The sequence below is a fragment of the Nymphalis io genome, chromosome 28, assembly GCF_905147045.1.
Source record: "Nymphalis io chromosome 28, ilAglIoxx1.1, whole genome shotgun sequence".
NCBI lineage: Eukaryota > Metazoa > Arthropoda > Insecta > Lepidoptera > Nymphalidae > Nymphalis > Nymphalis io.
In genome coordinates this window covers 5056627-5081052 of record NC_065915.1, presented here as the reverse complement: position 1 = coordinate 5081052, position 24426 = coordinate 5056627, and the positions used below count along the sequence as shown (strand labels likewise).

The 24426-nt window shown below is 32.7% G+C and overlaps 3 protein-coding genes across 4 annotated transcripts in view; 2 read left to right on the top strand and 1 right to left on the bottom strand.

The window, feature by feature from the left end:
- LOC126779087 (probable chitinase 2) overlaps positions 1–1543 on the top strand; it is a 90255-nt gene extending 88712 nt beyond the window's left edge. The window contains exon 10 of the transcript XR_007670269.1: positions 1476–1543. The gene's annotated coding sequence lies outside the window, so the exon portion shown is untranslated. The remainder of the gene's footprint in view (positions 1–1475) is intronic.
- LOC126779134 (probable chitinase 2) overlaps positions 1–24426 on the bottom strand; it is a 155138-nt gene that overhangs the window by 74480 nt on the left and 56232 nt on the right. The gene's annotated exons all lie outside the window — the stretch shown is intronic.
- Positions 3697–9749, top strand: LOC126779088 (probable chitinase 2). Its single transcript, XM_050502924.1, has 9 exons — positions 3697–3806; positions 4953–5117; positions 5648–5843; positions 6311–6407; positions 6622–6837; positions 7659–7853; positions 8259–8389; positions 8799–8971; positions 9323–9749. Exons 1-9 carry the CDS (start codon positions 3737–3739, stop codon positions 9589–9591), a joined length of 1512 nt encoding a protein of 503 aa, XP_050358881.1. The 5' UTR covers positions 3697–3736; the 3' UTR covers positions 9592–9749.

Genomic DNA, 24426 nt, shown 5'->3' with positions numbered 1-24426 from the left:
ATTTATACATAAAGAAGTTAATGGAATATATAAACTAGTTCCCCCCATTAATCGAATATCTTGATTATTTAATGAATATGTAATATATGAAATAATATGGGGAATAATTCCAAATCCTGGTAAAATTAAAATGTAAACTTCAGGATGTCCAAAAAATCAATCAATCGATGTTGATAAAGAATGGGGTCTCCTCCTCCTGCAGGATCAAAAAATGAGGTATTCATATTACGATCTGTAAGAAGTATAATAATAGCTCCTGCTAATACAGGAAGAGAAAGTAAAAGTAATAAAGCTGTAATACCTACGACTCAAAAAAAAAAGGTGTTTGATCAAAAGATATTTTATTAATTCGCATGTTAATAATTGTTGTAATAAAATTAATTGCTTAAGAGTGGGGGGGTAAACTGTTCATCCTGTTCCTGCTCCATTTTCAATTCTACTAGTTATAAATTAATAATATTAGTGAAGGCGGTAAAAGTCAAAATCTTATATTATTTATTCGTGGGAAAGCTATATCTGGTGCTCCTAATATTAATGGAATTAGTCAATTACCAAATCCTCCGATTATAATAGGTATAACTATAAAAAAATAATATAATAAAAGCATGAGCTGTAATAATTGTATTATAAATTTGATCATCTCCAATTAAAGATCCTGGGTTTCCTAATTCAGTTCGAATTATTAAACTAAGAGAAGTTCCTACTATTCCTGCTCAAAATCCAAAAATAAAATGTAAAGTACCAATATCTTTATGATTTGTTGAAAATATTCATTTTCGCTTAAATAAAATGGCTGAATTAAAAGCGATAAATTGTAAATTTATTTACGGGAAATTTCTCTTTTATTAGCTTTATATTCAAAAATTATATAAAATTGCAAATTTTAAAGTGTAATAAATACTAAGGCTTAAAAAGAAATTTCTTTATAAATAATTTTGAAGATTATGTTTTAATTAACTTAAAACCTTAAAAAAATAAGATTCTAAGAATTATTCCTAATAAAGAGAAATCTAATAATACTAATAAAAATTAAATAATTATATTTAATGAAAATTTTATTTAATTTATAAATAATAATATAATAAATAATACAATTAATCTTGTTATTACATAAATAATGAATTAATAAATATATTATTTAATTATTAATAATTATTCATTTAGGAAAAAATCCTACAAATGGAGGTAATCCTCCTAAAGAAAGAAAATTAATTAAAATTGAAATTTTAATAAAAATAATTATATTACAATTAAATAATTGAATAATATAATAAGTATTTAAGATATAAAACACATATAATTATAATAAAAAAAGAATAAAATTACATATAAATTGCTGCTAATATTCACCCTAATTTATTAATAGAAGTTATATAACCTGGTTATTAGGGTGAAAAAGGAAAATATTATACAGCCTAAAAATATATTTTAATTAAATTGGTGAACTCCTGCACTAACAGCTGCCCACGTGTTAGTCTATATTATTGTTAACATTACATATATTGTCATAAAATTAATTATTGAGTAAAACTTTTAAAATGAATCTAACCTTTGTTTTTATAATTTAATAAAATATTTTTAAATACTTTCTATTGTAATTTCTTTTTTCAAATTTAAGTATCTATTTTATTTATAGTCAAAATAATCAATAATCTTCCTACATACAGGCTAAATAACCTAAAATTATTAATCATATAATATAATAAATCAACAGCCTTTCGTAGTCCACTGCTGAACAAGGTGTGAACTCCTCTCCCAAGGTGCGCTAAAGCTCCCGGTCCTCCGCCTTCCGCATCCAGTCGGTACCCGCCACCTTCTAAGGTTATCGGTCCACCTGGCTGCAGGGTGCCCTACGCTGCGTTTGCGATCCGCGGTCTCCACTCTAGGACTCGTCTGCTCCAACGGCCATCGGTCCTACGATATACGTGACCAGCCCACTGCCACTTCAGCTTCTTGCAAACTATGTTGGTGACTCCGGTTCTTTTCCGGCTAATCTTATTTCTGATCTTATTCTTCAAAGATACTCCGAGCATAGCTCGCTCTATAGCACGTTGAGCGACTTTGAATTTGTGGACTAGTCCCGCAGTTAGTGTCCACGTTTCGGCACCGTATGTCATGGCAGGTAAGACGCATTGGTTGAAGACTCGTCTTCAAACATTGCGGTATAGACGACGTGAGGACTTGACGAAGGTTGCCAAATGCTGCTCATCCCAAGAGAATTCTTCGATCGGCTTCCTTCTCGAAGTTGTTCCTACCGACTTGTATAACCTATAATTATTATATTTAATTAATTATAATATTAAACCAACTTTCACGGACTGTCTATATTACTATATATACATATATATATTACAGCTCTGTATTTATTTTGTTGGTATTATATTTGAATGTATATTTTGTGTACTGTTGATTACTAATTACCATCTTTTCGGATCTGCTAGTTGTCTGGCAGTCCCACCAGCTTCTTCAGGTAATTGTAGTATATTTTTGTGATAAGTAGAAAAGTTGACATTGTTAAGTATGTTATACATAGTTTGAACAATAATTCTGGGAACAGGAAAAGGATATGCGTAAAATATCGTATCATAATTAAACTATGAGATATGAAATCAATTTAAAAAAAAAAAAAAATCTATCCCCAAGTTTGATAGGGGTTGAGAAGAACTTTGTGCAAGTTTGCCTGGGTTGATACCAACCACTCATACTTTACCGCCATTCAGAAATACTTAGTATTGTTGTGTACCGGTTTAAAGGGTGAGTGAGTCAGTGTAACTACATGTACTGGGGACGTAACATCTTAGTTTCCAAGGTCGGTGGCGCATTGGCGATGTAAGGATCGGTTAATATTTTTACATCACCATACCATCACTTCATCCATCTCGTGGCCCATTTGGCCCACCCACCTTTCTATATCATAAAAAACAGCAGTTCGTTTCAGCTATTATACCGTTTGAAGTAAATAAAAAATTACGCGAGTTACTTTTTTTTTCATTGACAGTAAATCAAATAATGATGGTGAATCGTTTTGAATTAATCGAATTACTGTTTTTTTTATTGATGATTTTTTACTTTTTACTTTCGAAGGGTTTTCAACACTGCAAGTACTATTGTTTTACGTTAGTAAAGTGCGTACGTATGAGCGTGAGTATTATACATTCCCATTTCAAGTTTTGTTCTTATAAATGCAAAATATACTGTCAGCAGAAAAAAAGTTGATCTCTTAAAACTACAACATTAATGGTTACGTTTAATGTTATTTATGTCAGGATGCAATAATAAGTAATAAGTTATTTTTGAACGTCGCTTATCGTTAATTAAAAATTAATTAGATATTTTAAGTTTTTTTTATAGAATATGTAGGCGGACGAGCATATGGGCTACCTGATGGTTAGTGGTACCCACCGCCTGTAAACATTGGCATTGTACGAAATATTCACAATCCCTTACGTCACCAATGCGTCACCAATCTTGGGAACTATGTGACATCCCTTGTGTCTGTACACTATCTCACTCATTCGGTATTGTAGGCGGTATAACATGCCATAGGTGGGTGTAACCCTCACTGGGTTTTAAGCCACTAAGTGATCCACTGAATTCTAATAATAATGAGTTGTTTATATATATTATAATTAGGACCATTATCAATTGTTTACGTGTTTGTAATAATTAGAACAGTTTACCTTCCTCTACGACGTTCGCAGTTATAACTCATTTTTAGTTGTAGTTTCTTTGTAAAATGTTTTGTAAAACAAGTTTATTGTTAAGCGTGACTGTGTATCTGATTGTAGGTGGCAGTAATATCGATGGTGAGGTATTTAATATTTTAATTATTATTATATATTATTCAGGAGTGATAAATTATGTTTATTAAATGAACTTTAATAAGTAAAAAAAACAAATGTTTTTGTGGTCGTCTTAACTTTGTTTATTCTTATCTATACATAGTTAATCTTCATAAATACATATAAGCCAAATACCGGTCATCGCGAGATCTCCTAAGCTATCGGCCCGATTGCCTTGAAATTTGTCACAGTTACTCCTTTCCCGACGTAGACGCTCACTAAGCACGCATTTTAGGCAAATCATATCCAAAATACTTTTATCTTCTTATCGTGTGAATATAAGATAATTAGCTTGTATTTTAATATAAGCGTCGTCGGGGGCAGTTTGTTTATAGAAACGAGCATCAAAGTTTCAATTCTTATTTTGTGAATATTTTGGGTGATTAATTGACAAATACTAAGCTGTGTGTGATAGTGTTGGCCTATTATAAATTATCGGTAATAATTCGAATAAAGCTTACAAAATAGATTTATTAATAAAAAATCATAATATTATTCCGTCGGTTCATTTAATTAGTGAATGTACACATAGAAAATGAATGAAACTGTTGTATAACGAAATCCGTTTTTGTGTTGGCTTATAACTACTATGTAAAATGTCTTTATTAATAAATGTCAACAAACGCATTTCAGTTGACCATAAATGGCTGATTATTTTAATTTCTTGAAATCGATTCCTTTAACCGTTGCTAGGACTTTGTGCTGGTGGACTAGGATATTGGTTCGAATTGATTACTATCAATCTATTGTCAAATAACTCGTTGAGCCAGTGTAATAACAGACACAGTTGTGATATATTGGATCCCATGATGAGCTTCAATCTTAATACCGAAATGATAATAGCCGAGATGGCTCAGTGGTGATACATGAATAGCAAAACAGAGATTGAGATATCAAATCGCCACTGATATTTCATGTGCTTAATTTTATTTATCATCACGTACTCTCTGTGAAGTAAAACTTCGCGAGAATACCTCCGTGTGTCGAATGAAGGTCTGCCCTGGAGCGATGTGGTGGAATAAACTGCAAACCTTCTCCCCATAAGATCGCGTTTAGATCAGAATTGGAGCTGTTACTTTACATTTGTTATAAAGTACATTGTCTTTTCAGGTCCAAAACATGGCAAAGTTGCCGTCTGCTACTTAGCGTCCTGGGCAATGTTCAGGAAGCCTCCTGTGAAATTTGAAATATCAGACATAGATCCAACATTATGCACTCACATTGTCTACGCTTTCGCTGGCTTAGATGAAGTATCGCATACTATTAAAAGCCTCAGTAAGTCCATTTTTATATCTTAGGGACGAGTCTGACTCGTATGCTGGGACGGCAAATGGCGTGACGCTCTCTTATGACGTCATCTCTCAGACGCCACTCTCGATTTCCTTGTATATGCCGTACATATACAAGGAAATATATATATTACTTGATATATATTATTATAATAAGAAGAAAATTATAACCGCCAGAGATGTAACAAATTTGTTATTATTGATATTAAATATAAAGTTTATATATAAAGCTACCTTTAAATAAAATCGTGATTAATTAATTATTTATGTGGCATATTCGTGATACCACTGACTAACAAACAGTGGAATTATACGAATCAATATTAAAACTCTATAAATCAATTCAATTTGTAGTATTCACCTTGCCTATTTAATTGCATCAGCTTACCATGCCTATTAAAATAATGCGTACATATTATATTGTTGCTACGACATCCTACTTCACTAAATAATTGAAAAACCTCTTTAATTTAACCAATTATATCTGATAAGAAATTTCATTACTGTTTTTTCTAGACCAATGGCTTGATATAGAACGAGATAGTGGTAACGCTGGTTATAAAAAACTGACCGGGATTAAAAAGCGTTATCCTCATATAAAAGTTACTTTAAGTCTCGGTGGGTGGAATGAAGGTTCCGTGAAATTCTCTAAGATGGCTGGCAATAGATGGGAAAGACTCAGATTTATCAGAAGTGTCATGCAATATCTTGAGTAAGTTTTAGAGTACATAATTAATATATTGTTTTGTGCTACTAGCTACCCAGCTTCTCACGGGTAGTGTGAGGTTCAACATGAAACGTATATCGGAACAAATATAGTTCCCAATCGTCATAATTTTTTCCGCCATCTTTAACATTTACCGTCCTATTATAACCAATTTTCACTAAACTGATTTATACACTTAAACCTTTCTCATGAATAACTCCGTCCATTGGTGAAAACTGTTTGAAAGTCCATTTAGTAGCTATTGAGTTTATCGCGTTCACACAGACATAGACGACGGAGGACTTTTCTATAATATGTACTGATATAAATGTAACACTAATACGAAATGAATCGTTTATTCCTTAAAGTTTTGTCATGTAATTGGCGGCCGCCGCCATTAAAATAAACTTCTTCTAAATACCTATCTTTTATTCCCTGTCGCATGACTTCCTAAACCAGGGTTTTGTTTGTAGGAAATACGAATTTGATGGTCTAGACATAATGTGGAAATATCCTACCCTGAGAGGTGGAGCTCCTGAAGATAAAGAGAACTTCGTTACTTTGGTCAAGGTAACATATAAATATTCGCATGTTTACCGTCTGCCTATAAATAATAACAATAATAACATAAAAATGCTCCTAACTTAATATAACACTTTCGCCATATGATATTTAATTGTTACGAGTAATGCATAGCCTGTAATGGTAGTATAGTATTTATACTTACAACATGAGGCCTATGCTTTGCAAATGGGATATCTAGAGTTATATTTTATGTTTTCAGGAATTAAAAGAGGCATTCTTACCATACGGCTACATTCTAAGCGCGTCACTGGCTAATACCAGAGAAATAATGAGTTCTGCGTATGATTTAGTGAGTCTGAATCGTTATTTGGACTTGATTTATTTACTTGGTTATGATTATAATGGACACTGGGACAGAATAGTTGGAGCATCCGCACCATTAAAGGGATTAAATAAACGGGATGAAAGAAATGTGGTATGATAACATTATATTTTTTATAGTCATAAATTTCAATGTATTACAGTTATTATTGTGTGCAGTTTAAAATAAGACGTGCAAATTGATGGGTGAACGCACCATATAGGTATATAAGCTGTCAGTCCTTAGTTTTTAAAAACATCATTTAAATAATAATTATATTTGTTTCGAATTTGTATATGTATGAGGGCGGCTATCTTTTGATTGCTCACCAGTTGGCGCCGCTAGCGACTGAAGTTTATGGCTGTCGTTAAAAGTATTTGTTAGTGCGGCAGGGCCAATAAATTTATTTGGAATATTTTAAACGAAATTAATGAAAAAAAATGAATTAACGAAATAAATAAAATATTGTTTAATCCTTAAGTGTTGAGCAGAAAAAAAAGAGAACATACTGTGTTCCTGAAGTACAAAATTCTCCAAGAATTTTACAAGTGATATAATTAATATATTCTACGGCAAAACAGCAGTACTGCAGCAGCAGCATCTCAGTACTTAGTATTATTGTGTATATGGTTGAGTGAGCCAGTGTAACTGCACGCACAAGAGACATAACGAGTTCCCAAGGTTGGTGGCGCATTGATGATATAAGGGATAATTAATATTCCTAAACTGCCAATTTCTATGGGTGGCGGTAATGGTGTCTATGTCATCATCTATTATATTAAAATGTCCCAGGATATTATTTGCAAGTGTATCAGCATATTCTAAATTAAAAAAAATACTAAGTGTCGGAACGAAGCGAAGATGAAGCAGTAGTTTAGATAAAACGACGAAAAGCAGATAGGTAAGTAATTAAATATGATTAATTATATTTTTAGGAATATACAATTAAATACTTGCTTTCGTTCGGAATAAGTCCTGATAAATTGGTTCTCGGCATACAATTCATCGGACGGACGTTTATTTTGAAAGAATCCGATGTAAAAAATATTGAATTTGGAAAAACTGAAGCGGAAATTAATGGATTTTCTGGACCATATCTTAACGGAACTAATATGTACGGATATAACGAGGTAAGTGAAAATATCTTAGATAACGCAGTTGGAATCCATCCGGCCGTTAAATATCTATTGCGGGTCATAATCTTCTAATTGTTGCAATTCTGACCAGTTCTGTACTGTTTGAATCCAATTCTTACGTTCTTTGGGTATTCAGTCCACCTAGGCAATGGTGTCCCGTAGCAAAGGTGTTCTGAGCCGTGATCGGAATATTTAGTGCTAAATCATCTGACTGATAAGTTGATATCTGTAAAACTATAACGCAATATTGTTTTATCGGTCAGACCCAGGGTTTTGAACTCTGGACATCAGGATTAACGGAGCTAGTCATAAATCAACATGACAGACCTTTCTATTAACTAAAACTTTTTGTAGTTTTTAATTTTTTAATGTTTTATTTTGTGTTGATTTTTTATCCAGGTATGTCTAGAATTAAAAAATAATTCCAAGTGGGTTTATCATTGGGATAAAGAATCGTCGACGCCGTATTTGCGTGATGGACGTCGAATTGTTTCTTATGATGACACTCGTTCTATCGCCAATAAAGTCAAGTAAGACATACGTATATCTATTAGCTTATGTATATGAGGGTTAAGTGACTGGTGAAGTAATGAAAGGAATCATGTTTTTACAAGTTAAAGTCAAATAACAGCTTGTGAATGTCCCGCTGAGCTAAGGCCTCTTCACCTTTTTTTGAGGAGAAAATTTGGAGGTTGTTCACCACGCTGCTCCAATGCGGGTTGGTTTTCAAGTTAAGGCATGAAAAATGACCAGAAGTATGGTAAAGAAAACTAAAACACTTATTTATTATAAAAGGAAATGAGTCTTATATTATCCTAACGCTACTATGCCATAAATGTGACATAGTAGCGTTCAGTTAATATAAGTAAAAGTCTGTACAAAATCGTCAAATTTCGTAGAAAATGTTTAACCAGAGTCAATTGTTTTTATGAATTACAGATTGGGTATTGAATACAATCTCGCTGGGTTTATGGCTTGGAGTATAGACACGGATGATTTCAAAGGTCTCTGTGACATGCCAAACGATACTTATACGGATTTCACTGTGAGATTTAATGACATAACAAAAGACAAATTCTGGCAAGACCCTTCTAAAATTCTAAATACCCAGAGTGAGTATAATTCTTTGCAATTCCGTGAACATTTTTCCGCATGAAAGCAAGCCAAATCTTTATTCAATATCCTTATTGGTTAGCTCGCTTTATTATTAAAAATACGCCACCGATGTGTTGGCCGAGATGACCTTGTGGTTAGAACGCGTGAATATTACCCGATGATCGTGGGTTCAAACTCGGGCAAGCACTTTATCATTTCTGTATTGAGATGAATTGTAATCAAAAATTAAGCACATGAAAATTCAGTGGTGCTTGCCCGGGTTTGAACCCATGATCATCGGTTAATATTTACGTGTTCTTACCACTAGGCCATCTCGGCTATTTTTAATCATTATTCATTAATTACAGCTGACTCAGACGGGAACGTATATGGATATTTAAGAAATAAACAAATTCTCGGATTAAAACAAAATAATTTCAGAAATTATCCCCTTTTGAGGACGATTAATGAAGCGATATATATAGCATTAGAAGAGAAGAAGATAGTAGACGAGATTAATCTAGCTAGAACTAGTTTAAAAGAGCAGGAATACGAGCAGAATATAGGAGATTATAGTTATACACGGACGTGTGAAAGAACTTGCTCAGAAGTATGTTTTTATGGGCCTGGTTATTAGAATGAAAAAGGAGTATATGATACAGCCTAAAAATACATATTAATTAAATTCTTGAATCCCTGCACTAACAGTTGCCCACGTGTTAGTCTATATTATTGTTAACATCTAACATTTGTTTTTATTAATTAATAAAATATTTTGAAATAATTTCTTTTGTATTAGATTGTTTTTTTTTCAAATTTAAGTACCTATTTTATTTAGTCAAAATAATCAATAGCCTTCCTATATACAGGTTACATAATTTAAAATTATTAATTTCAAAATTTTGCGGCACACTAAGAAAAATATAAGCTTAAAAATTATTTACCTACCTTTACACGCAGCTTAAAATAGTTTAAGATAATAATTTTAAATGTGCAAAATTTAATGTACCACAAAAATAACAGTACGTTTACTAAGGGATTACTTTAATACTTTTTTGTACATCACACCACAAAGAGAAAAATACAAAACATGTATATTGCCTAAATAAATGTACAATTATGGCGACCTTATCGCTACATAAAATAATATTAATATTTAATTAAAACAAAACCAATTATTAAATGTAAATATAAAATAAACATATTATACATACATATATAATATAAAACAATTTATATATATATATATATAATATAAAATACACATACTATACATATATCTATAAATAAATTATATTATCATTACATACAAAATTATAAGTATATGCAACAACGAATAAAACGATAAGTCCTCAAACATAACAAAAAAGAAAAAAGAAAAGCAAATGAATAATACAAGAAATACTGAAATAAAAGAAATAATAATAATAATAATAAATTTATTTTTTTATTCTCTACCACAGACAATAATGTATACATTTACTTTTTTTATAATATATATAAATACAGTTATATGTGGGATACAGGAGCCCAAACTAGGTTGCCCTGTGCTAAGGGTCTCCTGGCTCCCCCTCTTGAGTAAGGAACTATTTATTTGTTTAATTTTATAGAAAACAGGAGAAACACTAAACACTTTTACAATATTTTATCTAGTAATAAGTTATACTTATGCTAATAGAAATAAAAAGATAATGTATGCTTGTTAATATGTGCGTGTGAGCGCATGTGTGGGTGTGTGTGTGTGTGTGTGTGTGTGTGTTGGTGCCTGTGTGTTTGTATGCATGTGTATATATGGTGTGTAGATTTTTTTTTTACTACAATTGCTTGTTTATTATTAATGTATTAAATTAATATTTTTTCTGTCTCTTCATAGTCCAGTTTTAAAAGCCAGTCAGTTAATTTCCTCCTCCTCCATGCGAACTTCAAGATAATTCGAAGTATCCTGATTTAAGTCAGCAATATTAATATTGATGTCTCCCATTAATATTATGTTTTTGTATGATGAGAGCTGCACGAGCAAGTTGTGGAGAGATTCAATGAAATTATTTAAAAGGCGGAAACTAGGAGGTCTGTATATGGCAATTATCACCGTGTCTTTATTTATTTTTATTGTGAGGCAATTAGCCTCCTGCATGTTACGTTCTTCTACTTTAAAATCTATATTATTATTCAAAATAACAATGACCCCATCGTTTTGATTGTAGTTTATTGAAGTGCTAAAACACGTGTATCCCGGAATGTTGGGGAGATTAATGACGTTAGAAAGCCAGCATTCAGATAAAATAATTATGTCAATGTTGAAATTGAATCTCGATAGTAGGACATTTAAGCTGTCAAAGTTTTTATTTACGCTTCTGATGTTCTGTTGCAATATTTTAAGATAAGCATTAGGGTTCAAAATTATGGTATTACAATATTCCGGATCACAACATTTTAAGTCTGTTAATTCAAAGTTATCAATTTTGTGATATATTTGTATATGTGTGAGTGTGCAATGTGTATACAAACAATAGATTAATAACTAAGAGAAAAGAATACAGTAATAATAAGCCCGAGTCGCTTATGTAGTCTCCAAGCGCTTGAGGTCTTGTTCGTGTTTTAACCGAATTGAGGGCTCATTTTCTTTCTTACGTAACAATATAATACCTGGAGTAGCCCAGCAGAACTTGGACTTGTTTTTCGCAGCAAAATCTCTTGCAAGGAAATAGAGTATTTTCATGCTTGGTGTAAGGAAGTCCGACACATAAACCGTTTTTTGAGGTCCATCGAGGCTCAGGTGCTTGGTGTTCAGTCTGTCGCCATTATTGTCCTTAGTGAAACGTTTTGCCGAGCTCAATATTTTGTCCTTAATGATTACCGACGAAAATTCCACAATTAATGGTTTAGATTTCTCATTTTTTGAAAACCCCCTGTGGATGTTTCGTATTTCATAAGGGTCAATCTCGACTTTGAGCACATCACTAAGTGATTTAACAATATCTTGTAATTCCTGCGTTTTTTAGGTTTTCAAACTCGGAATATTTCTAATTTCTATACAAGTAGCACGACTTCTTCTTTCTAGCATTTCTATTTTTTCCTCCAAATTTCTATGTTGTGCTTTGTCTTCTAGATTTTTTTGCATAAGTGTGTCGTATTTAATTTTCAGCTCTTCGTATTTGTTACTCCTGAACTCAATTGACGATGAAATTTGTGAGTTCTAATCTCTGATTGTGTTGACGGTACTGAGTAGTGATTCATACTTCGCGTCCTGTGCGGCTGTCCATGTAGTGAACAAATTTTCAAATTTGCTCAGAAAACATTCCAAGTCATCTCCCTGTTTACGCTTTAGTCTCTGTGACCTCATGGTTACATTGGAATCACCAGTTATATCCGGAGATGATTGAGAATGCTGTAACATAGGAGTAGGTGTTTTCGGAGGGGAGTGTTCAATTGGCATTTTTCTATATATGCCCTTGACAAAGTGTCACCCCAACTTTATTTTTAATAAATAATTAAAAGTGATCGTATTTAAAGTACCAGGGCAGCAGGATTTCGCAAGAGGTAGGCGGGGCCTTATAAATCGTAGCCACGAAGCGGATTGTACTAGGCGCAAAGTACCAGGCGCCACGATGAACGTATACCTTCTTATTGGTAATGCACTCCTATTTTATAGCACGGATTTATTGTTTTTAATTGTAACTTTAACAAACTATTTTAGTCACAAACAAGCCATAAAATACACATGCACTCAGTAAGCGGTCCAAGAGGGAAGAGGAAGAAATTATTGGTGATAAGGCATTAAAAGTGATCTTTCACAAGTTTTTTAAAAATATTTATAGATTTGGCCTCCCGAATATTTATAGGAAGATCGTTCCAGAGTTTAATAGCCTGAATTGTAAAAGAATTATTATAAAATGATGATTTATGTTCGGGCACCCTTAAAATTCATCTCTTCACAGAACGAAGTACTTCTCCAGTATTTCCTAAAAATAAAAATTTCTCACCCTTATGACCCTTATACTCCCCATAAGGGTGAAACAATACGCAGTACAGAATAAACAGGATGTGCATATTCCGGCGAAGTCGAATGGGTAACCAATTAAAACAAGAACAAAATTGTGAAATGTGGTCATATTTGCGTAATCCAAATATAAACCGAATAAATGTATTTTGAAGTCTCTCGAGCTTAGTTAATTGGTCTTCGGTTAAGTCAACAAAGCTTGCGTCAGCATAATCAAGAATAGGAAGGAGTAGAGTCTGTGCGAGCATAATTTTGGTAGGAATTGAAAGAAAATGTCGAAGACGACGCAAAGACCTCAGTGCAACAAACACCTTCCTGCTGATTTCATTTACATGGCGAGTCCAGCTAAGTGTATTATCAAGGAAAACTCCCAAGTTTTTAACACAATCGGAATAAGACATGACAATATTGTTAAACATTATTGATGGCAAGGAAGACCAGTCGACTTTTGATAATTTTTTCCGGCTGCCAATTATTATGGCTTGAGATTTGCTAGGGTTAACATTAAGATCAAGAGATTTACTCCACACAAGAATGGTATTGAGGTCGTTATTCATCCTTGCGATAGCCAACGGAAGATTCTCCAAAGTCGACTGGGTGTAAATCTGGACATCGTCTGCATACATGTGGTAGAGAGAGGATAGGTTATGAGTAATCGAATTGATGAAAATAGAGAAGAGTAACGGAGACAACACGCCGCCTTGCGGTACGCCAGCAGAAATATCGCGCCATGATGAGTACGTATCATCAGAGCGAATTCGCTGCCGATGACCACGAAGGTAACTGTTAAACAAGTCAATGATTGCAGGAGATACGTTAAGAGAACGCAGCAGACTAAGTAGGACATCAAAATCAACACTATTAAAAGCATTGCTGAAATCCAATAAAATCATAATGGTGAGTTGCTTATTGTCCATACCCCATCGAATGTCATCAGTAACTTTTATAAGGGCAGTAACCGTATTATGTCCAGGGTGAAATCCAGATTGGCAGGGATTGAGCAAATTGTTCTTGCTTAGGAAGAGATTTAACTGAAAGTGGATTAGTTTTTCAAGAACTTTGGAAAGGAAAGGTATAATAGAGATAGGACGAAAATCAGAAAAGGAAACAGAATTAGCTTTCTTTGGAAGAGGTATAACATTAGCGCCCTTCCAAGCTACAGGAAATATACAGCAAGAGACACGTTCATTTAGAGTATGTGTGATCACGGGAGCGATAATATCATGAAGAGGAATGATCATAATACGACTCACATTATCGCTGCCGATGGCATTGGATGAGACGGACAGAATGTTCTTCTTAACATCACACACAGTAAACTGACTTAACGCGAACGGAGGATAAAGAGGAGTCGAAGTCGTAGAAAGTGAGTGAAGAGTACGTGATTTAGTTGACCTATCAAATAAGTTCGTTGGAGCAGAAAAATAATGATTTTAGAGTTCTGTATCTACATTAAGAACAGATGAGTTCTGAGAAGATTTACCAACTCCAACAGTCTCAAGAAATTTCCAAACTCTGTGAGAGTCGCCGTTCTCGACTGATGTATGAATATAGAGTCGTTGTGCATGCCTACATAATGTATTGCTGCGATTCCTAGCTTTATGATACTTCCTTAGATTTACTTCAGAGTTATTTAATTTACATTTTGTTTTAGCAACGTTTTTCCTGTGTATACTATTTTTGATGTCTTTAGTTAGCCCGGGAGCAGGAAGGTGTTTCAACTTGACTGAATCAGAAATACTAATTAACAAAGGAATAAAAAATAACTGATACTTGACGAGTTACACGTTGGCAGAGTGAATTTGGAGTTAGTACACATATGTCAACGGTGTTAAGTATTCTTGTGAATAATATCGACACCCAATACTCGTACAGGTTGTATTTAACTTTAATATATATAAGAAATATAAAAGGTTTGCACATTTTGTACCTGTATTAATTATTTTAATTAAGTACCAACTTGCATTTTGAATGGTTCTCATTTTTCATATTATATACATATGATTAGCAGAAATATTATATATACAATAATTAAAATATTATTGTAGAAGTAATTACTTCGTTTTATAATTTTAAAATTGCATTTAAGAGACATACATTCAATTATTACGGTTGATGCGTAAGTACTTGTTAAATATAATGTATTAATAAGTGTTAGGTATTATTACAATCCATTTACTTTTAATATAGTTAATTAAGCCGTAGTGTACTTAAAATAATTATTTATCTATTTATATATTAAGAAACACGTGTAGGTTAAAATAAATTTGCCGTTTTAAATTTAATAATTATATTGTTAACATGTACTTTAAAGATTACCTATTTACATTGTTAACTTGTTATTGTATACATTACAGGTCGACAACAACCGAATCCCAGTGTGTCCGAGGAAAGGGAGTTAGTAAAAAAGCGTGGAAGTTTTAAAGGTCGCTTAACAGCATTTATTAATTACCTCGATGCATTGAGTGATAAAAAATTAAGCAGTTGTGATGTTACTGAATTGCAATTGCGGAGGGAACGGATCGAGTCGTTGTACGTGCAATATGATGAGGTACAGTTGCGTTTGGAATGTATAGTTGACGATGTATAGTTGACGATGTATATTATAAGGTATTGTCTAGATCTCAAGAATTTTTAAAGTTTTACAATAAAGACAGTGAGTCTATATGTAGTGATAGGAATACAGGTGTCAGTATTTATAAACCTATTAAGTTGCCTACAATACAGCTACCATGGTTTAATGGGTGTTGTAGTAATTGGCTAGAATTTCGTGACACTTTTACTAGCCTCATCCATAATAATGATGAAATTGACCAAATAAATAAATTCCATTATCTGCGTGCTTTTTTGGTGGGATCTGCTGCTGTGGTTATTCAATCGATTGAGTTTTCCGCTAGTAATTATACAGTTGCTTGGAGTTTAATATGCGATCGTTATGATAATAAAAGATTATTAGTGCAGAATCACGTGTCAGCCTTATTTTATATCGAAGCTGTTACTAGGGAGTCTTCTGTGGCATTAAAAGGGTTGATAGACCAATTAAATAAAAACTTGCGTTCTTTAGAATCCTTAGGTGAGCCAGTTAAACAATGGGACACTTTATTAACATATTTAGTTACTCGCAAGTTAGATCAGAAGTCTTATCGTGAGTGGGAGGAGCTTAAGAGCCGTGTAGACAAGAATAGCAAAATTACATTCGATACATTCCTTCAATTCATTCATACGCGCGCTGACTTAGTTGAAACTTTAGAGTTATCACGAAACAATACGCCTATGACTAATAAACACGTTCCAAAGATAACATCCATGGTAACGACACAGAGTTCTGGTTGTCCAAGCCCTGAATCAGTCACTAAGACTTGTCCCTGTTGTAAAGGTGACCACAGTCTAACTAATTGTTCACAGTTCCTTGCATTAAGTAACGAAGCTCGTCTTAAGTTAATACCGAGTTATAAAGTGTGTTACAACTGCTTTCGTTCAGGTCATTTTGCTAACAATTGTAAAAAACCAGGGTGCAAGTTATGTAAGCGTATGCACAATATATTAATTCGCGTCTCTGACATTAAAGGTAATCGCTATGAAATGAATAATAATATATCAGCGTCTCAGTCAACGTCTGATGCGCCTGAGCGCTCGATTCACACTGGCGCTGGTAACGTCGCTTTATCTGCGAACCTCTCGCCTTCGTAAAGCAAAAATAATAACAAGCAGCGCGGCGTGTTATTATAAAGCTTTAGTTAAAGTATACGATCATAATAGTGTTGAACATATAGTGCGTGTGGCACTCGACAGTGGCAGCACATCATGCTTTATGTCGGAGCGATTATGTAAACGGCTCAAGTTATATACTAAACAAGTAGATGGATCAATCTTTGGCAAACGTGAATTCTCGCGTAGGCAATACATGTCAGGTTAAAATGACGTCACTAGATAACAGCGATAGAGCTAAGTTATTTTGTTTTGTATTGCCGTTAATAACAAATGACATGCCCTGTTGCCTGAGTGCCTGATTATTATTTGAAGCAACAATGTAAGCCTGTGTACCGTCAACTTAATTTTGCATATAATTGCCGCTCACCGTCACCGTTTGATGGGGATTAGCGTACTTACCGACAACGAGTTAATACACTTTCTAAGTTATCCAAATTCGCCTGTTTTATTTCGTCGAGCCAGTTATTCCCGTACAATACATGCTCTATATTTTTCTCTTTGTGGTGTGGTGTACAATAAAGTATAAAGTAAAGTAAAGTATTTGATCAAAAGATTTATTATTAATTCGTATGTTAATAATTGTTGTAATAAAATTAATTGCTCCTAAAATTGATGAAATTCCAGCTAAATGTAAAAAAAAAAAAATTGCTAAGTCTACTGATGAGCCTCTATGAGCAATATTAGAAGAGAGTGGGGGGGGGTAAACTGTTCATCCTGTTCCTGCTCCATTTTCAACAATTCTACTAGTTATAAATTAATAATATTAGTGAAGACGGTAAAAGTCAAAATCTTATATTATTTATTCGTTGGAAAGCTATATCTGGTGCTCCTAATATTAATGGAATTAATCAATTACCAAATCCTCCGATTATAATAGGTAGAACTATAAAAAAATAATATAATAAAAGCATGAGCTGTAATAATTGTATTATAAATTTGATCATCTCCAATTAAAGCTCCTGGGTTTCTTAATTCAGTTTGAATTAATAAACTAAGAGAAATTACTACTATTCCTACTCAAATTTCAAAAATAAAATAAAAAATTACCAATATCTTTATGATTTGTTGAAAATATTCATTTTCGCTTAAATAAAATGGCCGAGTTAAAAGCGATAAATTGTAAATTTATTTACGGGAAATTTCTCTTTTATTAGCTTTATATTAAAAAATGATATAAAATTGCAAAGGCTTAAAGAGAAATTTCTTAAAAAAAATAAGATTCTAAGAATTATTCCTAATAAAGAGATAAAAAAGAAAGAAAATAATTTAAATATGGAAATTTTAATAAAAAAAAATATATATTAAAATTAAATAATTGATTAATATAATAAGTATTTAAGATATAAAATAAAACACTTATATTAAAATAAAAAAAGAATAAAATAATATATAAATTAATCATAAATTTTCTCTAGTAGATAATGCTGCTAATATTCATCCTTAATTTTAATAATTTAAATTAATGAAATTTGATTAAATCTTCTAATTGTACCTAATCTTCTAGTTGTATTATTTATTGTCGTAATTTTTAATGTAATAATTCAATAAGAATTACGACAATAAATAATAAATTGCAATTTATATAATATAAGGACGAGGGAAATGAAACGCTCGAATGTTGATATAAGACTACTTTTTTAACGTTACTGGTGTGGGTTTTATATTATGATGGCACTAAACATGTGTATACACCTTCCCTCTCAAAGAAAGAAAAAAAAAAGAAATGCATATATTTCTTTTTTTTTATGTTAAAACAGTATTTAAATCATCATATTATTGACATAGGTGCAACATTAAAGAAATCATAAAAAAAACTTAAGACTATTATTATAATTACAAAAAAAATGAACTACAATGTGTATACATAACATATAATAATTTTTTTACGTATATTTTAAGGGTAATACAATTTCGTTCGATTTTTGTGAATCACATAATTTTTTCCATCTTTCAATATTTCAACATTTGGTGAACAATCTTTAATAACTAAATATGAACCGGAATAAATTGCGCTGAGTTTGTTGCCTGCTTCTTCTTTAACTAATATCAAATCATTGATTTTAAAAGTTATAGGGTTCATTTTAGAATCATATTTTGATTTTCGAACAATTTTACTATTTATAAGATTTTCTCTTGCTTCTTTTTGTGAGGTTTGTAGGCGATATTTTAATTCTAATGGATAATCATCGTAATTATAGAGGGGTTCTACGGTTTTTCTTAAGTTACTAGGTAAAGTACATTTTTTGCCATAAACTAACTCGAATGGGGTATATTTTGTTTCACCGTGAACGGAAGTATTATACGAGAAACACCAAAAGGGTAGCCAAGACTCCAAGACTCGGAGTGGCTGTCAGTCTGTATGCGTAAAAATGCTCCTAAACTCTTATAGGAATTTTCTAAAGCGCCGATGCTCTCATGATTTTATGCTGTGGAATTTAATTTTTTAATTTTTAATAAACCACATACCTCTTTCATTACTGTGGACATAAACTCGGTACCTCGATCTGTGGCTATTTCCTTGGGTATTCCATATCGAAGAATGAAGTTATTTACGAAAGCCTGTGCAACTTCAACTGAACTCTTAGAAACTAACGGATATGCTCCTACGTATTTAGATAACTCACATTGGAGTGTTAATATATATGAATAATTATTACTATCTCTATCTAAAGGTCCTACAATATCTAAGAAAATTTTTTCGAAGGGAGTTTGAGCTGTAGAAGTTACAATCATAGGCTCCCTAACGGGTATAGAATACTTTTGTTTCTGGCATTTGTCACAGCGTCTCACAAATGCTGTTATATCTCGTTCGATACCTGGCTAAAAGTAATATTTTTTAATGTTATTCAACATCCTCTTAATACCCGCGTGGCCACTAGTGGGGAGGAGATGAAAATCATTTAATATTACTCTTTGGTCGTCTTTTTTGTCAATTCTTTCAATTTCATTTAACACAATAATTCTTGGACCGTATATGGTATACTTCGTTAATATTTATTTTTTTACAAAAATCAGACAGCTCCCTCACAAATTCGCCTCGCGATAATTGTGATCGAATAGCTGGATTTATATAAATTGTCATTTTCTTTAAAACGTATATAAAAGTTCTAGATTCGCATGCGATTTCATTGTCCTTTCGTAATTTTTGTAAATTACTTTTGTTGATAAATCTTAATTCTATCGATATCTTCGGTTTGTTGTGTACCTCTACGACTCTTGGGTGATCAAGCCAATCGTCCGCATTCACACTATCACACAAAGAATCATTGTTAATCCCTGACATACTATGTTCCTCTCCCATCCTTTTCTTCTGAGCTCTAGTCAACACATTCAAACTACACTCACTCATATCTTTTAAGTCTTTTGATGTAATACGTATTCTAGATAAAGCATCTGCGGCGGAATTTTTACTTCCTCTTACATACTTTACTATATAATCGTATTCTTCGAGCGCAAGTCTAAATTTCAATAACCTACTCGAAGGATCTTTCATGTTAAAAAGATAAATGAGAGGTTTGAAAGAACGTCCGTATAAATAAGGCCGGAAGTGTTTAACAGCCCATACAATCGCTAATAATTCTTTTTCGATTGTTGGGTAGTTCTTTTCCGCTCTATTTAAAGTTCGGCTAGCATATGCTATAGGTTTACCATTTTTATTGGACAGTACGGCTCCTATAGCGTAACCTGATGCATCCGTTTGAACTACAAATTGGTTACTTTCAGAAAAATCTGGGTATTGCAGTAACGGAGGTGACATCATATCTTGTTTTAATGAATTAAATGAATGTTGACACTCGTCACTCCAATGAAATTGTACATTTTTACGGCATAATTTATTTAAATAAAAAGCTTTCTCTGCAAAATTTGGAATAAATTTACGATGAAAGTTCGCGAATGCTACAAAGCGATTTACCTCGTCTGTATTAGTAGGAATAGGGTAATTTTGTAAGACTTTGATTTTTTCAGGATCCGGTAAAACACCATCTCCAGATACAACATGACCCAAATACAGTAATTCCTTTTTTAAAAATGTACACTTATCGGGGTTTAGCTTTAAATTAACTTGTTTTAATCGTTCAAATACTTCCGTTAAATTTTTATTGTGATCTGCTAAATTTCTACCAAAAATTATGATGTCATCAAGGTAAATAGAACATTTTTCAAATGTTAAGCCTGCCATAGCCATATTCATCATTCTAGAGAAAGAGCTGGGACTGGTTTTAAGACCCATTGGCATTCTGGTCATCTGGTATTGACCAGAACAGAATGCTGTATACCCACGGCTATTTGGATCTAATTCCACATTATAGAAACCTTGATTTAAGTCTAAATGTGTATAATATATACAACCTGAAAGAGAGTCGAGTATTTCTGTAATATTCGGCAAAGGAAACTTATCATCAACTATGGAATTATTTAATTTACGATAATCGATTACTAATCTCCATTTTTTATCGTTACTTTCCGATTTTTTAGGTACCAGTAGAATGGGACTTGACCATTCACTCTTACAAGGTTCAATAATTCCTTGATTTAACATTTTATCTAATTGCCTTTTTATTTCTACATTTTGAGAATGGGGTAATCTGTATGGTTTTACATAGACTGGATCTACATTGGGTTTTAATGTAATTGTATGTTTATAGATATCAGTCACAGTCAAGTTTGTCTCCAGGTAAATAAAAGATATCACAGTATTTCGCACATATGTTTTCGATTGATACCTGTTCTTCCCCCTTTAGATATTCGTGTAATTTTAAAATACAAAATAATTTTTTTACGCGTTCCGAATTCTTATTCGATTTTCCAAACATACATATATTATACTCACTCGCACTATAAATGTTAGGGCTTACGTCACCCAAACAAAAGTCTCTGTCGCTTGTATTTATTATTCGAATCGGTATTTTCCGATAACTCTTTCGAACATACCACACAATCATCTTTCATATCAGTATTTATAAAATGTATAGATTCCGATCGCGACGGAATATACAAAACCTCATTATTAATATTACTATAAGTAGGTAAATAAATTCGATCATTATTTGAATTAATCAATGAAAAATAATTGTTTTCATAATCAATTATCGCCGCATACTTTTTGCAAAAGTCATCGCCAATTATAGCAGGAACTTTAGTAGGTAGAGTATCAAATACAAAGAATTTATGTTTAAAAGATCCTTGGGGCACTTCCAAATTAAGAAAGACATATCCAATTGCTTCAACACTACCTCCAATTCCGCTAAACTCACATTTCTCTTTATGGAATGTAATGTTATAAGTATAAACAAGTTTCGATTCTAGCGCGGAAATTGATGCGCCGGTGTCAATTAAACAATGTGAAGTAAAACAATTGTTAAAAGTAAATTGAACTAAACGCGAATGATTATTACATGAAAATATATGACCTTTACTCACGAAAAAACTGATTATTATTATCAACAGATGGGGTGGGTTGGGACTGTGAATTATTTCGATCGATGATGTTTACATAACCTCGATTTTGCCCAACGCTTAAGCTATTGTTTCCATTTTTCATACCTCTATTCTGGTACGGGCGGGATTTACCACGCCATGATCTACCTCGCTGAGTGCCACGCCACGTTGGCTGTTGGCCTCTGCTCATACCACCGCCGTGCTGCGGGTGGGCACGGTACCCTCGATATTGATCACCTCGGTAATTATAACGTCCCCTGGAATTTCGAAAACAGGAAACTTTTTTATTTATGGTCATCAAATTGGAATTAGAAGTGGATGGCAACTCCTCATCTAATGCAGATTGAATAGCGTCTTTTAAGGATGTAAAGTTACGCGCTGTAATTATAGTCCCGGTTCTACGATTTCGCAGTCCATCAGCAAATCGTTTGATTGCTTGCTTTTCATTTAAGGGTTTAAGGACCTTATAAGTCTCTGGGTCGTTATCTGCCTGTGAAATAGTTAAGTCAACAAATATTTCAGTGATTTGCTTACCGTATTCTTCGATGGTCAACTCATTCTGCTTAAAATTCAGCAACCGTGTTTGGATGGCCGTAGCAGATTTTTTCGGCAAAAGCTCTTTTTTCATATCATGAATTAAGTCTGAAATACTAGAATAGCTTGGATGTAATTTAAGTTTTGCTGATTGCGATAAACGATTTTTTAACACAAAATTTATTAATTGGGGCTTAGAATCGGCAGTAAGGGTGGTTTCATAATATTCAACGGAATCTATTAGCTGTTTAGTTACAGATAAGTCGTCATTCATAACCGGTAACAAACTCAGAGCAACTTTTAAATCAAATTTTTCCATGTTTATAGTTTCTATAGTCTGACCTGAATTACTAATAAATTCTTTCGAATCGGATGGCGTTGAAGAGTATCTAACAATATCTTTATACAATGAAAGAAATTGCTGTGAATAATCGACAATCAACTCACTATCGCTAGCACTAATATTACCACAATTTACTTCTTTTTGCAAATAAGAATTTAATGTTAAATATTGGCTATACAAACTATTTGCTTCGCTTAACTTAACAATGTAAATGTTACCCTTTCTACGCTCAGGACCAATTTTCCTTAAGTATTCTTTAATCAATTTTAACTCTTGGCGCAATATTTTTAAATTATCTGCCATATCAAAATATAAAATTTATACATATTACTAAAATTCATTATTACTAATTACGTATTTTGAAGTTATACAAAAATAATATGAATACTTTAACACTAATTATCTAGTTATTACAAATATATTGCTACATAATATGTATTATTATAATTATATAAAACTATCAAAGTCCGTCTCTGCGTTGCATCCCTTATATAGGCATGTTCTGCATTCTGGAGTCACGTTACTCGCGCACTGTTTGGACAAATCACAAATTTTTCTTTCTTGAATATTAACAATTTTTAGAGGCGGCTCCAATCCAAAATCACTTCAATTTATGTTTCTTGTTCAGCAACAGCTGGAGAACCGTGTAGGGTAGCCCGTTGACGTCTGAACGATCCACGAAGTACATATTGATGTATACCCTGCTGGACCCAGCGATGATGCATTTTTCGGTATACTCTCCATACAATGTAGATGATAAACAGACTCATCAACAGTAATATTATAAGTAAAAGAATGTTTGTGGTGGACGCATGGAATTTTAATTCTTTTATATATGCATTATTTTCGGCAGCTACAGAATTTTGGTTTATAAAAATGTCCTCCTTTTCTACTTTCGAATTACACATATTTTAAACTACAGTGACCATTATTAACTTTGAACTTTGGCGAGTTTGAATTTACACGTGTCGGTAATTTAAATTAAAGCAACTCGCGTTACCGATGCGCATACATCCTGGCAGGGTCGCCATATAAGGACGAGGGAAATGAAACGCTCGAATGTTGATATAAGACTACTTTTTTAACGTTACTGGTGTGGGTTTTATATTATGATGGCACTAAACATGTGTATATCTAGATAGATATCACAATAATATGAAATTAAGATTATTGAGGAATTTTTTTGTCATCTTATTAAAATTAAAATGAAGGAGTCTGAACGAGGTATTACATTATGTTTTGCTAATATTTGGCTGTCGGTACGGTGCGACACAGAATAAAAAGCTCCGTAATATTCTCACAGTAAAAAATTACAAAAGTTAATAAATGTGTGTCTTTGTGTGCTTATAATTGACTGATGCCTAAATGTTATTGTATTGATAAATAAATATATATATATAATAACTCTAATATTATATGATAACTCTAATAATTCTCGTATATAG